Raw genomic sequence first — 15,090 nt, 5'->3', positions numbered from 1 at the left:
GAATAGGGTAATCCGGATATCCCCTTGATGAATTGACGAGTAGATTAATACTCAACAAATCACATATAGTTCATTAATGATAGTTCAGCTGTGGTGGGCCTCTGGTACTTATTATAAAACTCGAGTTTTATGCCGGGCGGTGGTGGCGCACGCCTGTAATCCCAGCACTCTGGGAGGCAGAGGCAGGTGGATTTCTGAGTTCAAGGTCTCAGAGTGAGCTCCAGGACAGCCAGGGCTACACAGAGAAACCCTGTCTCCAAAAAACCAAATAAATAAATAAATAAATAAATAAAACTCGAGTTTTCTGCTGCTTGAAAGGTTTTTCATACTAAAAAGAGAAGAGGATGTATTGAGACACTTGACTAATCTCCGCTGTATATTAGCCAGCCATGAGGTCGGAACAAACCGTTCAATGGTCTGATTTCCTGTCTGATGTAAATGAAATCTCAAGGGGATTAAAAAAAAAAAAAAAAGCTGGGCGGTGGTGGTGCACGCCTTTAATCCCAGCACTTGGGAGACAGAGACAGGTGGATTTCTGAGTTCGAGGCCAGCCTGGTCTACAGAATGAGTTCCAGGACCGCCAAGGCTACACAGAGAAACCCTGTCTCCAAAAAACCAAATAAATAAATAAATAAATAAATAAATAAAAACTCGAGTTTTCTGCTGCTTGAAAGGTTTTTCATACTAAAAAGAGAAGAGGATGTATTGAGACACTTGACTAATCTCCGCTGTATATTAGCCAGCCATGAGGTCGGAACAAACCGTTCAATGGTCAGATTTCCTGTCTGATGTAAATGAAATCTCAAGGGGATTAAAAAAAAAAAAAAAGCTGGGCGGTGGTGGTGCACGCCTTTAATCCCAGCACTTGGGAGACAGAGACAGGTGGATTTCTGAGTTCGAGGCCAGCCTGGTCTACAGAATGAGTTCCAGGACCGCCAAGGCTACACAGAGAAACCCTGGGGGGGGGGAGGGGGAGAAGAGCTTTTCTCTGCTAAAGGCCGTCTTCACCTCAAGGGCGGCCTCAAGAGGCGGGGGACAGAAACACAGGCTATCTTTTGCAATGTTGCTGGAGCCTTGTGTGTTCTGGGAGCCTCCTGGCTGCGTGTGATAGACACAGCCTGGAGTCCGTTCGTGCAGTACCCCGGCCCCCAAATCCCCCCATCAACAAAACCCAAGAACTTCCCCCAAATATCCAGAGAAGAGCAGCAAACCTATCTTGTCAAGAACCTATTCTTCCAAGAATGTCTGCATCCACTGTGCCTGTCAAGTCCCTGGGGGCCTTCGAAGCCTTCTGTGCCTAAAAAAATAACATCCTGCAGTGACCTGCTTGCATTTTGTATCGATTTCTTGCCCCAACATTTCAATATTTTTAAAATACTACGTATTAGGGACCTACCGCTATATATTCTTTTTCTATAGCCAAATGGTTCGGTGTATCGTTTTAAAATTTAAAACCAAGCCATTTAAGCAATCCGTTAGCAGAGGCAGTGTTGGGGAGGCAAGATCGGGGCACCAAGTGGAGACCAAAGAATTTTGCCGCATATCCCAAATGCCTAGAAACGACCACCATAATGCCAGTTTTATTTCAGGAAACGCAAGTCTGACTGCTGCAGGCGGAAGAAACCCGCGGGCGTAGCGTCCTCGCTAAGGGCCAGCCTGTGCGGTTCTATTTAAACCCAGGGACGACCGACCGGGTCCTGCGGCGCCCAGGACGCACTCCAACCGGCGGCGATTTGCTGGTGCGAAAGGGGGCGGTGCCTCGCGTAGCCCCGCCTCGGGTCTTTGTGACGTAGGACAATGCCTGCCACGCGTCCCAATTCAATCAGATCAGCCTGCTGATACACTGTGAGGCTTACACTGGGCCTGGGAGTGCTGCTTTGAGAAACATGCATCTCCTATTCAGACTAGCAGTTTTCCTTAGCCTGTGGGGTTGTTCCGGTGCTCAGGGACAAACAAACGAAGAAAGCACAGAGGAAGTGAAAATAGAAGTTTTGCATCGTCCAGAAAACTGCTCGAAAACAAGCAGGAAAGGAGATCTGCTAAATGCCCATTACGATGGCTACTTGGCTAAAGATGGCTCCAAATTCTACTGCAGGTAGGAGATGCTTGCTCCGTGCAGTTCAAGACCAGATCTTGCCTACCACCAATAGCAGCGGCAGCCAGAGCCTAACTGATTGTTTTTTTTTTTAAGGCTTTTGTTTTTGTTTTAACAGTAAATTAATCATCATGCCGATTTAGATTAGAAGATAGTCCCTTAAAAAAACTGAAAGTTTTTAATTATTTAAAATGTTAGCGCAGTAAATTGACTAAAGATTCACTACATCAGGCAAAGTGCTGACCACCACTACTGTCCTTGGAATTCGGAAAACTAAATCTAGAGGCTGCTTGAAAAGCTGTTCACACTTTCTCCTTACCCAGAGCTGAAGTCTGATTCCAAACCGAGTGTATAAGGAAGCTACCGCGTTTTCTGGACTTTGTGGGTCGTTTTCTAATAGAGACCCCTGTTATCACATCCATCCTACTCCTGTTCCCTACTCCAGTCTGACTGAATGCTCTCTCTGTAGCTGCACTGTTACCCTCCAAAGACAGGCCTGTCTTTCCAATTTAGCGATTCTTTCCAATGTAGAACAAAACTTATTCTTCCTATGTAGAAGAGAAATTTGACAGGATGCCATTTTTCAGTTCTTAAAATGAATTTTGGGGCTCAGCTGCCCCTTTGGTTTGGGGGAACAAACCCAGAGAAGTTAAATGAGTCATTTCGTTCAAGCCATGCAGCTAGTTAGAGGCAGGAGACACATTTTAAAAAGTGAACCGTTGGGTAGTTTTTGTAAGGACAGCAAAAATCAGAAAGCGGAATGACTTCCAGTGATGCGCTCTTGTCAATTTATGGGGGAGCGTGAGCCCAGCAATGCACGGAAGGAGAGAGTTTTGAAGAGTGCAACGTGGGAAAAGAGATCCCAGTTTAAATAACAAAATGCAATGCCGTATTTAAAAGTCTCCTTTATGAGATCAGCTTACTTACGTACTAAGTATGGTTTCTCACAGCCGGACACAAGATGAAGGCCACCCCAAATGGTTTGTTCTTGGTGTTGGACATGTCATCAAGGGACTGGACATTGCTATGATGGACATGTGCCCTGGAGAAAAGAGAAAGGTGATTATACCTCCTTCATTTGCATATGGAAAAGAAGGCTATGGTAAGATTTTTAATATATATTTTAGTAGGTTTTTTTTAAACTAAGTCATTTATAAAAAGTCAAAACAAATCTGTGTATTCTTTAAAAATGGAAATAAGCTTCAAAGAGATATTTTTGTATATCCATGTTTGCTGTAGCAGCATGGGCCACAAGAGGCAAGAGCTGGAAGAAACCCAAGAGTCCAGAGATGGGAGAGCAGATCAGACAATGGGTATAGGCACACAGGGGATTGCATAGGCTTTAGAAAGAATGAAATCCTGACTCATGCTACAGTGTAGATGAACCTTAAAGAGTATTACACTACGTGAAAGACGCCAGACACAAAAAATACCAATACTGCAGGATTGCAATGGTATGAAGTATCTAGACGAGTCAAGACGACAGACACAAAAGCAGAGGATGATTACCAGGAGCTGAAGGAATAGGACTAAAGGAAGGTATTGAATAACAGTGTTTCAGTGATTTTTGGTTTTGGGTTTTTTTGTTTGTTTGTTTGTTTGTTTTGTTTTGTTTTTTTTAGACAGGGTTTCTCTGTGTAGCCCTGGCTGTCCTGGAACTCACTCTGTAGACCAGGCTGGCCTCGAACTCAGAAATCCGCCTGCCTCTGCCTCCCAAGTGCTGGGATTACAGGCGTGCGCCACCATGCCCGGCTCATACCCTTCCTTTCATGTCTAAAGAAAACAAGACAGCGTTGGAATACCGACCTCCAGCCAGGATCGCTTCCTCTGCATAGACAGTGCTCAGAATGACTGTATATTCCATAAGCTCCCCTGGGCATTTTTGGCTTTAGTATTACATATGTGTTTCCAGTAAAGATCTTTAGTAAGCAGCCAGGTTAAGTTTATAAAATTTGGGAGCCAGGAACAATTTCAGAATAGAAGGTTGGGACTTCTGAGTGATGGGTCACTGTTACCCCAGCTCAGGAGAGTCCTTCAGATGTGGAAACAACAAGTTTCAGAGTTGTGCCTACTTTCAAATCCTGGAGCAAGAAGATATGTGAAGCTGCAGAAAATTGGGAAAATATGACTAGCTGGTGGTTAGATAACGTAGCCCTAGAATTAGGCTAAGTTCATAAGCTAATAAAATGCAAATAGTCTTTAATTCTAAGGGTATGGTTAATTATATCCATAATTGGAGCAAAATTAAAACACAATGTATCATTTTTAGCTTATCCCATTAGCAAGGACAAGAACATTGATAAAGACATGGGAAAATTTGCCATTTCTTATATGGTCAGTGGGAAAGGAAGTCATTTGACCAAAAGTTTTATCAGAAGTAATTGTACCTTTATCTTGTGACTTAATAATTTTGAATTTTAGTACTGTACACCGAAGTGTAAGAGATTTATTGCTGTTAGTTAGGGTTCTCAAGAGAAAGAGAACCAACAGAATATATTTGTAAATAGAGATAGATAGATAGACAGACAGACAGACATGAAAGAGAGGAGGTCGCTTGATTGGCTTATATGATGTGGTTTAGATAGCCCAACAGTGTCTACGTTCTCAATGGAGAAAACCTCGAAGCTGCTTGATCTGCAAAGCTAGAAGCCTCCTGAGCTGTCCCACGCTAGTCCTGAAGATCTGGAGGCTTTTTGTGGAGCCACTTCAGTCCATGTTGAAAGTTAGATTCTGTCAGACTCTGTAAGCCAAGAATGGTGACAGAGAGCAAGCAGCAAGGGTAAATGAAGCCAGCACAACGTGAAGGCAAGCAGACAAAGAGGAAACACTTTTCTTTTTCAGAATTCCTTTTCTCTAGGCTGCTGCCAAAAGGTACTGTCGACTGTAACCCAGGTCTTCTCTCTTCAATTAAGTTTAATTTGAACACAAAATCCCTTATGGATATACACAATGGCCTCTCTGTTCATTCCAAATCCAGTCAAGCTGACAACTGAGATTAACTACCATAACTGCCAACTTCTTTTTGGTAGCAAAATACCTGAGAATACCTACTGAGTGTCAGTAGGAAAATTAAATTACGGGATATCATACAGTGAATTAGTATGTTTCCAGTGAAAAGAATGAATTGAAATCATTATATATATTAATACTATATATTAATAAAGTGGAATGCTGATACTTTGCTGAGTATTTACTGAGCACCCACACAGGCTCTCAGACAGATGATAACATGGGGGAAAAAAGCAGACACTGCTCATAGTCTGCAAAGTGTTTGCATCGTGAAGGGGGAGCTTCCCTTACACCTGTTTCTACGAAGGCTAGAGTAGCAAGGTGTGTAGTCATGGTGACAGTGTCAGGGAAGGAAGTCTAGGGGTCAATAATAAGATGACTTTTCTCTCTGAAATGTTGAATTGTTTCATGTGTTGTTGTTGTTGTTGTAGTTTGCTGCTTGCATGTATACTAATTGTCCTGAAAGCAAATTTGAAAAAAACAAGGGCATTTTATGGGAGAGAGTGGGCGCCCTTGCAGGGACGAGAAGCACCTTCCAGGTTTCAATGAGGTCTTCCTTGTCGCAGCATGCAGAGCCTTTGCCTGCTTCCCTTGTGTAAAGCTCTTGCCAACTCCACCAGCTTGAAATAGCTAATACGTAAATAGCAGTCAGGTTCCTGAGGTGTGATTTTTGGCATTGTCCCCATATCTTGTAGAGCTAAACCAATCTTGAAGCTGTTGACTGAATCTTTAAGAGGTGATCCCCCATGCATATGTTTTTTAACAAGAGAAGGCCACAGCCTCAGGTTGGATTGAGGGAAGCCTAGATGTGACATGATAAAAGAGAATGGCTCCAGATATCTACAGCTTCATGTTCAATGATTCTGCCAATCATTTGCTCCCATCAAAACAGCTCCTAGCACTGGGAGGAAATCAGCATAGGCAAAGGCCTGACTTTAATCCAGCACTACACTATCAAGGAAACAGAAAAGAGAGCTTCCCGTGGTATCATCATTTGTACATCCTGTGTATGTGTGTGGTTGTGTGTGTGTGTGTGTGTGTGTGTGTGTAGGACCATGATATCTTGTATGTGTGTGGTTGTGTGTGTGTGTGTGTATATAGGTCCCTGATATCCTCTGTGTGTATGTGTATATATATGTGTGTATATAGATGTATATGTATATATACATATGATCCTGATGTTCTGTGTGTATGTGTGTGTGTGTGTGTGTGTGTGTGTGTGTGTGTGTGTGTGTATAACTACCCAGCTGCCTAAACAGTCAACAAATTCCACCCTTGCTGCAGGGAGATAGACAGTTCTTAATGACTTTGAGGAGTCTCCACTAAACATCAAAACAATTCATCTCACTAGCACCTTTATTTGACATGTAAGAAAGCTGAGGCCTAAAGTATGTACACAGGACTGTAGTTACCTTTTGGCTTTACCATTATTACAGCAGCTTAGATTCCATGATTTTAGAAGTTGTAGTGTATACCATAACTATTTAGCAAAATCTTGGTTGTGCAAGCTTTTTAAAAATTTATTATTAATTGAGAGTTTCTTATATGCATACAATGTGTATTGATCAGATTCACTCACTCCTCCCCATAATTTTTCTAAGATTCACTCTCCACCTTTCTACCCCTCTTATCTTTGTGTGTGTGTGTCTCTCAAACACGCACACACACACACACACATACACACATCACCTACCAAGTCAATTTGTGTTGTCCATATACTCATGGATGTGGACCCATTCACTGGAGTGTGGTCAACCTACCAGGGACCAAAGCCCTAAAACTGACTCTCCCTCCTACTGGCTGTCGAAAGCTCCGCAGTTAGAAGTAAGGGCAGGCATGCTAGCATGTTGACAGGCTTATTCTTTACAGGTCTTGATGAGCTTAATGTAAGTTGTTATTAAAACATAACATTAGTTATGGCTTCATTTTAGGTGATGCTTGAAGAAGCTTTTCCTCTGGTGAAATGTCCGTGGCTCATGTCCCAGAACACCCCTGCATGTCTTAAAGTGCATGTGGCTTTCTAGTGCTTTGATTAACCGTCTCTGTGGTATGTATATACTCTTTACATTAACTCCACCTCTCCAGTCTGCCTCTATAAATGTAGATAATTCCAATGCAATGCACATCTACCTCCTTGTTATGCTTCAATCTTTTTTTTGTAGGAAAAAAACTAATTAGCAACATTTTCTCTGTGTGTAATAGAATTGTTCGGGAACTTCCTATGCATCTGTGGTCTTCTTTCTAGGGAAGCTTGGGTTTGGGCTTCAGGGTTTCGGGGTAGCTCAGTGGGGTGGGAGCTCACTTGCCTGCCAGACCCTGCTTCTAACACCAGCACCAGAACAACAAAAGCAATTTGTGTCTTTAGTCTGTCTTCATTATGGTCAAAGTTATTTTTCTGTCCTTCAAAGCCGGGTAATTTGTAGGACATTAAATCAGGACTTGGACAGCAAGTACATGATGGTGGGTAGATTTTTCTGTGTTCTGATTTTGAAAATTATAATACATTACTTGGGGCTGTAACTTCTACCCTTTCCTTTATGGGCTATGAGCATTAAGTATTAGCAAGAATCGTCTACTTTACTATTTAAGAAATTGCTGTTTCTTTTGATGGACAAACTTAGCTACTTTCAAAGAGTATTAGTCATTTGGCAGATCTTCCTCCTCCTCCTCCTCTTCCCCTCCTCTTCCTCCTCCTCCTTTTTAGATTTATTTATTTATTTATTTATTTATCTATTTTATATGAGTACATTGTAGCCATCTCCAGACACACCAGAAGAGGGCATTGCATCACATTACAGTGCTCTTCTCCCACCACGTGGGTCCCAAGGAGTGAACTCAGATCATCAGGCTTGGCAGCAAGTGCTACTGAGTTCTTACCAGCACAATTTTGGAATTTTTCTGTTCTTACATTTCTTCTCTATACCATGTATCTCTGCTACATGATGATCAAGATAGACATATAAAATCTTGGTTTATTTCAACTTAATCAGGAAACTTACTCTGGTCCAGAAGAGCCTTTGAACTGACTTGACTTAAAATACACTGGGAAACAAAGTTCCAAAATGTTTTTATAAAATGTGGGGGGAAAGGGGATAAATTGACCTACCCTGTCTTTTTTCTTTTTCTTTTTCTTTTCTTCTTCCTTCCTTCCTTTCTTTTCTTCCTTCCTTTTCTTTTCTTTTTGATGTTAAAATGTTTAATGTTTTGAAAGCAGTTCTAACGTCTGTAACCCTGATACTAATGTGGCCACAGAGCAAGTACCTGAAAGCTGTTTTCCTATAAATCAAACTGTTAAAATTTAAACCCTTAGCGGAAGGCAAGATTCCACCGAACGCAACTCTGATGTTTGAGATTGAACTTTATGCTGTGACGAAAGGACCTCGGAGCATTGAAACATTTAAGCAAATAGACACGGATAATGACAGGCAACTCTCCAAAGCTGAGGTAATTCAAATTTCTTGTGCACAGTTTGATTCTTTTTTATTATAATTTAAATTGTGTTGAAGACATTTCTTATATTTCACTAGTATTGGGATTTGTGTTGAGATACTTCTTAGTTTTTCTCTAGTATTGCTTTAATAGAGCTGTTTGCTGGAAATGCTAAAATCTGAGAGAGAAAAAGTCCATTTCCATTTCTCTGTATATCAGAAGGCCATTGAAGTCATAATGTTACTTAATGAGGCAGGCCTGTAGCTTAGGTTACTGCCAAACCTGACATAAGATAGCAACTTGAAGGACAGCCTGGGCTACACAGAGTTCAAGGCTATCCTGGTCAACTTATTAGCATCCTGTCTTAGAAGGTGCAAAAGGGTCTGGGGATGTGGCTCAGTCACATAGTGCTTGGCTGACTATCTATGAGGCCCTGGGTCTGGGTACCAGTACTGGTGATGTTGACTCTGTATCAAGCCTTTAGTACAGATATCGCCCTCCTTTTACGGATGATATTCCTAGCATTCAGAAAGGTTACATTTTTGTCGAAGACCATATAATCAATACATGTGGAAGCCCAGATTTGAAACAGGAACAGAAACTTTCTTGATTAATGATCAGAAAGGTTTAATAGGTTGCCTCTTCAGTTTACATAAGGTAGGGGTGGAGTAGAGTGTAGTGGGTAATAATAAAGAATCCCGCCCCCACCAGGCCTCTGCACCACTCCTTCCAAGTATCTGGTAAAGCATGACTCTTAAACTTAAATAGTTAACCAAATATATTTATGTATATAAATCTCCTAATTATGTAATGCCAATTTACAATGATAATGTCTTATCCCAATTTTCTAACCTCTCCAAAACACCAGTAATATGTCTGAAGCCATCTGGATATCTGCGCCCCCTTCTCTGCTCTGCCCCTCTGGTTCACAGAGCCCTTTCCCCACCCCACCCCCATCCCTCACTCCCCTCCAATCACCGGCCTCTCATGACTCAATGAGAATGGATAGGAATTATCTTGCAACATACAGTATTACAATTACAAAATGAAAGTAGTGTAGAATCCATTAGTAACAAAAATTAAAGCCATAAGGCTGGATAGATAGATGGCCAGCGATCCTGCTCTTCCAAAGGACCAGAGCATTTCCCTGATCATGGCCCACATCAGGCAGTTACAACCCCCTGTAGCTCCAGCTCCAAGGGATCGGGTGCCCCCTTCTGATCTCTTGGGGTACTGTAAGCTCACACATATTAAATAATAAAATAAATCTTTTTTAAAAAATTAAAGTGAGCCGGGCATGGTGGTGCACGCCCAGCATGTAATCCCAGCACTTGGGAAGCAGAGGCAGGCGGATTTCTGAGTTCAAGGCCAGCCTGGGCTACAGAGTGAGTTCCAGGACAGCCAGGGCTATACAGAGAAACCCTGTCTCGAAAAAACCAAAATAAATAAATAATTGATTTAAAAAAATTTAAAAAATTAGTTATGTTCTTGCCCACTGCCTTTTTGGACCTCTACTACACTCTATGGACAAAGAATAGATATTGAACATCAGCTTTTTTGTTTAAGAAATGCAGAATGTTTGAGGCTGTTTAAAATGTTTTATATCTACATAAGTAGACGGGGAAACAATGTATCTCCCTTCATACAGTATCAGCCACTTCTGAGAAGTCGGCTCAAGGTCTACTGACCATTCTGAAGTCCTTTGTGATGGACTGAGCATGGGATATGTATTATTTAAACTGTTCAGGCTCAAGAGATGGCTCAGTGGTTAAAAGCACTGACTGCTCTTGTGCAGGTCCTGAGTTCAAATCCCAGCAACTACATGGTGGCTCACAACCATCCGTAATGGAATGTGATGCCCTCTTCTGGTGTGTCTGAAGACAGCTATACTTATATACTTAGATATAACAATGAATAATCTTTTTAAAAAATGTTCACTGTTCAACACCACCTTTCAGAATGTCTCTTGCCATTAAAATGCCACCTTGAAATTATTTCCACATCAACATGCCGTGCTTTCTTTAGTATAAATCAGCATTTTCCTATGGAGAAACAGTTGAGTTACATAGATAACTTTAATTTTAAATTATATAGTGTACACATATTAAAAAGTAAAAAGAACATTAGCCATGGTGATATTACCCATAGTCCCAGCTCTGAGGAAGTTGAAGCAGAAGAATTGATTGAGCCTAGGAGTCGTGACCAGTCCTGGAAACACAGTGAGAGATGATATCATCTCAAGACAAGGAAATGGGAAAAAATGATATTTTGAGACGTAGCTTAACTCACTATATAGATGAAATAGTATCATTTCAACATGAAACCTATATAAAAATTATCAATGAAATATATACATTTAGTTACTATCTCCAAAATATGCTATATGACTTACATTTACAAGAAATGTCTCAGTTTGCTGTAGCCCCATTTAAAATGCAGAGAAATTGCATGTGGCTAATATTATTAATTTAATTAATAACTAATACTGTGAGTGTTTGCTTAAAGAAATTTCATATGCTACAAAGGCAGGCAGGCAGGCTTCATATACTTCAGAATATCTCAAGTCCTTGGTTGACGTGATTATGATAAATTCATTAGTTTCAGAGACAGAGATGCTAAGGAGACTTTACTAAATAATAGGAATCAATATGGATGTGTTTTTCCCTTCTAATATGAACAGTGTGGTTTATTGCAAAGTACTTAGTTTCAGGAAATTAAGTGTGGCTAGTGCCACCAATCTATAACCCCAGGGACAGCTAATTTGAATAACCAGTTCTCTTCAAAAATTAAAAACAAAACCATAAAAAAAATCCCAGGCCAGACATGTTGGTACATGACTTTAATACCAGTACTTGAGAGGCAGAAACAAGCAGATCTCTGTGTTTGAGGCCAGCCTGCTCTACATAATGAGTTCTAGAACAGTGGAGAGACCCTGTTTCTAAAGTATGCAAAACTTTTAAAACGATTTTTAAAATGGTTATGGACTGGCAAGATTTATTTCTTTCTTTTTTTTTTCTTTTTTTTTGTAAGATTTATTTATTTATTTATTTATTTATTTATTTATTTTTATGTGAGTATGTTACTGTCTTTAGACACACCAGAAGAGTGCATCAGATCCTATTGCAGATGATTGTGAGCCACCATGTGGTTGTTGGGAATTGAACTCAGGACCTCTGGAAGAGCATTTAGTGCCCTTAACCACTGAACCATCTCTCCAGCCCGTTTTCTTATTGAATGTAGCTCTTGGTCCAAGCCTGGTGCTCTGAGTTCAGTTCCACGTACCACCACATGGTAGAAAGAGAACCAGTTCCCACAAGTTGTCCTCTGATCTCCCAATGTGTACCATGGTCCTTGAGCGCCCCTCCCCCATAAACAATTAGATCAATTATTTAAAATGTTTGTATCGCTTCCTGTGCTTATTCATTACTGTAATCATTTCTTAGAGTGACTAGATATTATTTGTGGGTTTTTTTTAATTAACAATGTTGTGTTCCGGCCTCTAGATAGAGCTTTACTTACAGAAGGACTTTGAAAAAGATGCCAAACCCCGTGACAAGTCGTATCAAAAGGCAGTTTTGGAAGATATCTTTAAGAAAAATGACCACAATGGAGACGGCTTCATTTCTCCCAAGGAATACAATGTGCACCAGCATGACGAGCTATAAATTTATTTACTTCTCTATTTGTTAGTAACTCACATACTTCACTTTAAAAAAAAAAAAAAAAAAACACTGTTCTCTGTGTTGTGTGGTTATACCTGCTTTCCCTTATGAGAAGATATTTGTATCCTTTAATAAACATAATTTTGGTGTAATAATGTGAAGCTGTTTTGCAACTCAGACTCTTGGGTAAGTGTGACTGTGTTTCCTGTTATTTTCTTCTGTGACCATAGATTGGAGAACCGGGGAATGGGCTGGGCCCCAGTGGCTGGCCTTGCTCCTTCAGGAGATGAATGAATACACGCGTTAAAATGCAGAGTGGGTGCTTTCTGACCCCAGTGTTAACAGCAAGTATAAGTATGTAATGATTCACTATTATAGCCCTTAATGCCAAGTATCTAAAAATACTCAGAGAGCAGGAACTTACTATCTTTTTTATTTATGCATTTTATGATGTTATTGGAGTTCATGCAAAAGTTGTCAGTTGTGTATACCTGAATCATGAAGAATTTCAGCACAGTGTGCACTCTTTTGGTGCAAGCTTCTGGCCTTGGGAGTTTGGTCAAACCAAAGCTCATCACCTATACAGACTATGCTTCTTCAAGCATTTTTATAAATGTATTATTCCTCTTCTATCTTCCTTATCATCTACTATATAATTCTTTAAAAAAAATATTTATTTTATTATGTGTAACACACACACACACACACACACACACACACACACACACACACGAATAAAGGTGTCTGTGGAGGCCAGAGGCTGTAACTTCCTGGAGCTGGAGTTACAGGCCATTGTAAGCTACTCAAAGTGGGTATAACAACATTTATTTACCTGTTATTATTCTGTCTGTCTGTCTATCTATCCCTAGCTGTCCTGGAACTTGTTCTATAAACCAGACTGACCTCAAACTCAGAGATCTGCCTGCCGCTGCCTCTCAAAGCGCTGGAATTAAAGGTGTGTGCCACCATATGCAGACAACACCCTTCCTTCCTTTTCCTAACTTTCTAACTGTTTCTCCATCACTGAGTCTTCTGCCAGTTGTTCCCTCAGACACTGGGCATGGAGCGTGAAAGTTAATATGTGAGTGCCCTTTCTAGCTCACCACTTCTCCTACAAGGCACTTGTTTTTTTATCTCAGGGCCTTGCTACACAGCCCAAGCTCACCTGGGACTCACCAGTCAAACTCAAGACCCCTGCCTCAGCTTCTTGCATACTAGGATTACTGGCTTGAACGACTTTACCCAGCCTATACAAAGTACTTCTAAACTTGTTTTTAAGAGTATGCATTAGGTGGAGATGTGATAGCTCAGTTATAGAGTTCACCTAACAGGCTTGAAGCCCCTAATTCAATCGCAGCACCAGACATTCTGGGAGAGGTGAGGCTTTCGACAGTACCCTGGGTTGTAGGGTGTTCAAGACCAGCCTGGACTCCATGAGACTGTATGTAAAAGAAAAGGAAGAGAAAGTACATATTACAGTAAATGAATACCTGTACCTGAAAATTTATCTTTTAAAGAATAATTTAAATTCCCCATTCTATACACATGCCAAGTGCCGTGTTCTATATCTACAAGATTGCTTTATGCCTTGGACTGAACACTTGGACTGAACAATTTATTTTGAAACAGGAATTTTAAAACATTTTTATAATTATTTTAATAAAAGAATTAGTTGTTGGTATATGAAAATTTCAGGTGTCTTAGAGTGTTGATAAAAACATATTTGAAGGGCTAGAGAGATAGCTCAGAGGTTAAGAGCACTGACTGCTCTTCCAGAGGTCCTGAGTTCAATTTCCAGCAACCACATGGTGACTCTCAACCATCTATAAGGGGATCTGATGTCCTCTTCTGGTGTGTCTGAAGACAGTGACAGTGTAGTCATATAAATTAAATAAGTAAATCTAAAAAGAAATTATATTTGAAAAACTTAGTGGCGTGTACCCATAACCCACCTAGTTCTGGGGTTCAGGTAAGCAAGTCCCTTGAGCCCAGGATTTTGAGAATAGCTTTGATAACATAGCAATGTCCTACATCCCCAGCCCCCCCAAAAAATTGAGAGCAAAATATATGAAATCCACTAAACATTTCCAAAGATAAAGCCTTGTCCTGTTTCCCTTAACTTTAAAGTGACAACACCCATTTTACAAAGCAAAATTACTAGGCAGAACATCCGCCCACTACCACTGCCAGTCACACTGTTAGCGTACACAGAGCCCCATCCTGAGCTCGGGGTTTTTAATCTGATACCACAATTAAACATTTAGGAATATATTAAATTATTAACACATTTTTTCCTCCTACCAAACCTAGGGCACTAAAGTAACCACTTGGTGCCCATCTTTAACTGTTGAACTAAGAAGTGATTAAACATAAAATTTCTATTTAGAGCAAATATGAATTATATAAAAAGCTAGTGAAAAGGATACACTGATTCCCAGATGGTTCAGAAGAAATGGACAGATTTGTGAGAGGAGTGCCTGTCTTTGAATTTTGTAATAAGCTTTGTTTTGTATAAGCAGTGTATAGCTCATAAAATCCACAGGAAGACAGTGGCAATCTCATCACCACCTCATGGGTGGGAAATGTTTTCTAAAGGGCCTCCTGCTTCCCCGCCATCCGGGCCAGTTCATCCCTCCTTAGGCAGCCTGGTGGTTCCCTTGCTCCTGGGATGCTAAGGACCAGCCTTGGCTAGGCCCAGACTCCTGAGAGAGGAGTGGGTATTTGGGAGAAAAACTGCTATTTAAAAAATAATAATTTCTTGGCTCTTCCAACCAAGCCAGAAATAATTAGAAAAGTTCTAAAAGTAATTGTTTGGTTTTCTGATCAAAATCAGAAAGCCAGAAAAAAATTATAAAAGAGCTATGTTCACTCCAGACAGTCTTCTCTGGATAGACG

General features: G+C 40.6%; 1 protein-coding gene across 2 annotated transcripts; it reads left to right on the top strand.

Annotated features, from left to right (window-relative positions):
- Positions 1–1,774: 1,774 nt before the first annotated feature.
- On the top strand, positions 1,775–12,348 carry Fkbp7 (FKBP prolyl isomerase 7). Of its 2 annotated transcripts, none has more exons than XM_052182761.1 (4): positions 1,775–2,095; positions 3,046–3,197; positions 8,415–8,548; positions 12,037–12,348. In XM_052182761.1, exons 1-4 carry the CDS (start codon positions 1,887–1,889, stop codon positions 12,196–12,198), a joined length of 657 nt encoding a protein of 218 aa, XP_052038721.1. In that variant the 5' UTR covers positions 1,775–1,886; the 3' UTR covers positions 12,199–12,348. The 2 variants fall into 2 exon arrangements, with proteins under 2 accessions (XP_052038721.1, XP_052038722.1); XM_052182762.1 differs by lacking the exon at positions 1,775–2,095 and adding an exon at positions 7,036–7,151 and having other exon boundaries at positions 3,109–3,197.
- The last annotated feature ends 2,742 nt before the right edge of the window (positions 12,349–15,090 follow it).

The sequence above is a fragment of the Apodemus sylvaticus genome, chromosome 5 (genome assembly GCF_947179515.1).
Source record: "Apodemus sylvaticus chromosome 5, mApoSyl1.1, whole genome shotgun sequence".
Lineage (NCBI taxonomy): Eukaryota > Metazoa > Chordata > Mammalia > Rodentia > Muridae > Apodemus > Apodemus sylvaticus.
This window is presented reverse-complemented; position numbering and strand designations above follow the sequence as displayed.